At 34.5% G+C, this 5456-nt stretch overlaps 1 protein-coding gene across 1 annotated transcript; it reads left to right on the plus strand.

Moving 5' to 3' along the window:
* Positions 1 to 2559: 2559 nt before the first annotated feature.
* Positions 2560 to 4253, plus strand: snrpd3l (small nuclear ribonucleoprotein D3 polypeptide, like). The gene is made up of 4 exons (XM_079847915.1): positions 2560 to 2666; positions 3197 to 3330; positions 3482 to 3674; positions 3944 to 4253. The coding sequence occupies exons 2-4, from the start codon at positions 3205 to 3207 to the stop codon at positions 4009 to 4011; spliced, it is 387 nt and encodes a 128-aa protein (XP_079704041.1). The 5' UTR covers positions 2560 to 2666; positions 3197 to 3204; the 3' UTR covers positions 4012 to 4253.
* Positions 4254 to 5456: the final 1203 nt, after the last annotated feature.

The raw sequence follows: 5456 nt of genomic DNA on the forward strand, positions 1-5456 counted from the left end.
ACGTCAAGTGGACTTATTGGTGCTCAATAAAGTGGACTTTGATTCCTACATAATGATTGAATTTCCAGAAGAATGCAAGTATAAACTGTAATGATTCACAAATACTATATTAAATGTGCAATCATTTGTAATAGATCTAATTTGTTCTTCAACACAACATAATGATTAGGGATCATAAAATTGTCAGAAGATGTAGGACAGTGGTGTATAATCCTCTCTTGTGACACACACGCATACAAGCACAATCGTGGACTATACACAGACCAGCTATGATTGTATTTACAGAGAGGCTGCTGACGCCAGCGGCTGGCCTAATGCAGTGGAAATCAAATGAAGGGGCATTTGATGATCCCTTAAACTGTATCATTACACTTCTCTTTTCCTCATAAAGAAGCTCTAGAGTGGGAAAATCTTGCACTATGATGCATAGTATTGAATTTGTCACATGGGAGTTGACATTTTTAGGTTTAGTAGTGTGTAACGGTCCGTTTATAGAAGGAGTGAGTATAGAGTGACCATTCATAAATATGGAACAAGTAAGCTAGATTTTTATTTTTTTATAACTTTGATCAATATTGCCTCTATATTTGGTCTACGCTGAAGGATCATAGACCTGGGTAGTCAACACATTATCATTTGCTGTAAATCAGCAGACGTTCTCATATTTACACACACACACACACACACACGTAGTGTTTTCACTACTTATGGGGACTTTTCCATATACATAATGCTTTTTATATTGCACAAACTGTCTATTCTATCCCCTTACATATATATGTTTAATACATAGGGATCATATGTATTAAATTACATTTTTAATATTTACTCAACAAATAATTATGTAATTATATATATAATTGCATTAATATTTGTTGAGTAAATATTAAAAATATACAGTTCATGCATTTTAAAAATAATAATAATAATAATGAGCTTATTGAAGCTGTGTGCATAAAAATTGTTTTATTATTTAGGTTATTTTAATTATATTACTACAGAGTATATCAGTTCAAATCTACTGGTTTGTTGATTCTAGCTGAGAAATGCCAGTCAGCGCAGCAGTGGCATGGTTTGATTTTGTTTTGACAGCACTATTTTTTAATGAGACAGATGTCCTTTACAAAAACGGATCTCCAGGCTTACGCAGAAATTTATCTTATTCCATCATGAATGCTTGTGGTGTAAATCAGATCGGAGTGAAGCTAACAGACTGTCAGCATGTCACATAGATCAGCAGCAGCTGGCAGGTTCATTCTGCTGGTAAAATGAGGTTTGAAGACATTGCAGAGAGTTACTGTGTAATCAACAGACATATGCCCCCACCCCACCTATTCCACTGGCACTGTTTTGTAATTGGTTGAATTGAGTTTTTTTCTTTCTCTTTTGTGGATTCAATGCAGGTGAAATTCTTCAGAATGTCAGGTTCAAGCCCATGGGGTTCGTTTCAGGTCACAGAAACTGTCTTTGTTGACTTTTTTTTTTTTTTAATAAACACTTACATTTTCCTGTTAATGTTGTTAAAGAATTGTATTTTTCATTTTCCTTCTTACCAATGATAAAATTCCTTAGATAGCATCTGATACAAAATAAAAGAATAGGTTAATAAATGGCTATGCGGCAAACTTAAATAAACCAAATGTTTAACGTTCTGCGCTTTGACAAACACTATTTCAGACCTTTATTAGTTTGTACCACTTCTCTTTATTTCTGTAAAACAGGAACATCCAATTAATAAAGAGAATTGGCAGACGTTTTTTTATGACGTTTACTTCCTTTCTTAGGCTCAATTCAGCCAATTTTGAACATAACATACAGACAAAGAGGAAGAGACTACTGCTAAGAATAGACACAGAATCAGTCTATCAAGCACCTGGATGACAGAACAAATTTAGACTGTATAATGCTGCCTCGCACAATTCCTGAGAGTAGAGCAATGAATCTTGATAATGCCAAAACCAGACAAATGACTTCGAGCATTTTCCAATGTTTAATAATTCTTCTGACCATTATTGTTTTATATGTGCCATAGGCTACTGTATCTCTCTCTCACACACACACACACACACACACACACACACACACACACACACACACACACACACACACATATATGGTTTTAGAATAATTTATAAGATCTGTGTCAAAGATGGATTTCATGGACAATCTCTCTCTCTCTCTCTCTCTCTCTCTCTCTCTCTCTCTCTCTTATAATTCATTAATTAATTAAATAAATTATTAATTCATTAATAATATTCATTTGTTTGTATTAAATAATAATTCATAAATAACCAACAAGCAGAAATAAATGCTGAAGAATGAAAACATCAAAGAGACACCTACTGAATTTGTCACATACAGATTTTTGAAACAGTTTATTATAATAATTGCTACCTGTGACATTGAATTGAAAGATTAAATTGAATGACAATGTTTTAGTCGTATCCACAATTCAATACCGCCCTCTTCTGTAAATCTGATGTGTCGTTCTGCTTGTTCACACTGACCTGAATTGTCCATTGTAATAGGACTTCAACTCCCAAAATGCAACAGGGTTTCAGGAAAGGGCGGGGTTTCTGATTTCAGCTGCATTGTGGGAGCGGGAAAACGCCGCAAATACTCACGTTGTTCAATAGTGTGGATTTCTACAAAGCCGTCGATTCAAGGTACTGTAATGTTTGTTGGCAAAAACTTACTAGGCTACTTGTAGTCTGTTGTTTGGTCTTTCACTAAAATATACAGTCCTCTTTGGTCTGTTCGAATCTGTAGCGTAGCAGCGTCCATTTTACACGTTCATTGTTTGCTTGGTTTATGCATTCGACTCGTTTGAGATCATTCTAGATATTTATTGTGAATGTGTTAGTTTAGGTACTGAAGGCAGTATAAGCTAACTATAGTTAATACCAGAACTGAATGATTTTCATGACGTTTATTATCGAGCGTGGATTGTGAACACGATTTCCAAACGAATGATTCTTATGAGCCGAATCTTTTTAGTGAATCACAGCTATAACGCGTGGTGACAAGTGTAGTCCGATTGCCGGACGAATCGTTCTAATGAGTCGGCTCTTTTTAGATAGGAACTGTGAGACATTCTCGCTGTACTGCTGTCCACTAGTTATTACTTTAGTCGTGTCTGTTTCGAAAATAATCTTAACTTAATTAGCTGTTAATTAACTTGTCTTTTCCCCCCCAGATTAAAACATGTCTATTGGTGTTCCCATCAAAGTCCTGCATGAAGCAGAGGGTCACATCGTGACCTGTGAGACAAACACTGGTGAGGTGTACAGGGGCAAACTGATCGAAGCAGAGGATAACATGAACTGCCAGGTACTGCTAAAAATGTGTTGAACCCACAAAAATCTGAATTCATACTTGATACGTTGTTCTTCTGTTACCCAAACATTTTCCCTAAACTTGTATTTTGCAAAGAGTCGTGTGTGAATAATGCAGCTAACTGCACTTATGTTGTGTGAATCAGATGTCCAACATTACAGTGACCTATCGAGACGGCAGAGTGTCCCAGCTGGAGCAGGTGTACATCCGCGGCAGCAAAATACGCTTTCTCATTCTGCCTGACATGTTGAAAAACGCCCCAATGTTGAAGAGCATGAAAAACAAAAACCAAGGGGCAGGAGCCGGAAGAGGCAAAGCTGCTATTCTCAAAGCACAAGGTTCGTCATCAAACATCTTTTTTATGGTATCGTTGACTTGATTACACTAACTGCAGTTGTATTATTCAGTCGTTCCAATGTCAAGTGCACTTTAGCTGCAAAATTTAAAATTAATATTACAATTTGTTTAAATATGCACAAAATACAATGGAAAAGATGCACTGAGCACTTTTTGTCATTAAGTTTCTGAACAAGTTAAGGCTTTTTTTTTTTTTTTCATGGTAAAAGCATAAGATGAAACCACTAAACTGTTTGTTTTCCCCTTGCAGTCGCAGCAAGGGGCCGAGGTCGAGGAGGACCAGGAGGAAGGGGAAATATTTTCCAGAAAAGGCGATAATGTGAATCCTGTTTCTATCACAATGTCATTTTTGTACAGTTTTATTTTCCTTTTGAGAAATTGTGCGCTTTTTTTTTTTTTTTTTGGTTTGTTAAAATTGATCTTGTTGTTTTGTTGATTTTGCAATAAAGTTTTTTCCACTTTTCTCATGTAATAAAGCTGTTTAATTATATAAAAAGTGTTTTATTAATGCATCAATTAGGTGAAGGACTGATTTAGCAGCGTGTCATTCTGTTTATTAACAGTGCAATATCATAACACCTCAGCGCACACACAGTTTGCATTAAATGATTGATTTAATTGATAAGAACCTTTTTGTTCAGTATTTTCCCAGGGTTCTGGTTATGTAATGCTGTGTTTTTAGATGTTATGGACCATCAAATATGATCATCCTTATGCAAGGGTCTGCAATCCTCATATTTAAAATAAATTATTTTCATGTTTAAAAACTCAATTTATACAATAAATTTTACTTTTCTACTTACTATAGTACTGTACTGCTAGATTTATTATTTTAGTTTGTTTTAACACATTTTTAGGAAGTTGTTTAAATCTCTTTTTTTTATATATATATATTTTTTTTAATCAATTTTAAATTAAAACCCCTGCTCTAGAACACACCAGATGTTAAATTTAAACCCGGTCGATAATTTGTCCACCTTCAGCAATGTCTATAAGTTTATTTCTTTAGGTCCAACACTGTTGTGGTAAATGATGAGATGCCTCTTCACAAGAATAAATGCCCTTGTGTCCAAATACAGTTTGCACTGAAATGTCAATGGCAATGAAAGTTCAGCCAGGAGCATAATTGTATTGGCTTGTAAGATCAATAGTGCTGTAAAATTGATTAATTACATCTCTTATAAAAGTTTCTAAATATATATGTGTGTCTGTATATATATATATATATATATATATATATATATGAAGAGTTCAGATGCAAAAGCCTCTTAAGTGCCATCTGAAATTTTCTTCTAGAATGATCATTTTTATCAAGCTTGTATATTTAAGTTCAGTAATTTCACTTAAATGACAATTAATAGGTCATTTTCATTGCCATTTAAGTGAAATTACTGAATTTAAATATACGAGCTTGATAAAAATTATCATTCTAGAAGAAAATTTCAGATGGCACTTAGAGGCTTTTGCATCTGAACTCTTCATATATTGATATTGAATACAAACTTTGTTAGATACTATGTTAGATGCAGTTAATTGATTTGACAGCACTAAAGATCAATAAAATGATACTTTGGGGATTTACATGAAATTGTAAGAGTGAAAAGTTGAATTTGTGATTGACTCCGTGTCAAAATGCAACTGAATAAGAGTGCAGGAATTCGAGTGAAGTACAGCAATGAAGTTCAATTAATCAAGGACTAATAACCCCCTGCTTGTCAGTGGATCATTAGGCGCAGTTCCCCGTGTGAGCGCTAGATGTCGCC

Source organism: Squalius cephalus (assembly GCF_949319135.1).
Source record: "Squalius cephalus genome assembly, chromosome: 17".
NCBI classification, from domain to species: domain Eukaryota; kingdom Metazoa; phylum Chordata; class Actinopteri; order Cypriniformes; family Leuciscidae; genus Squalius; species Squalius cephalus.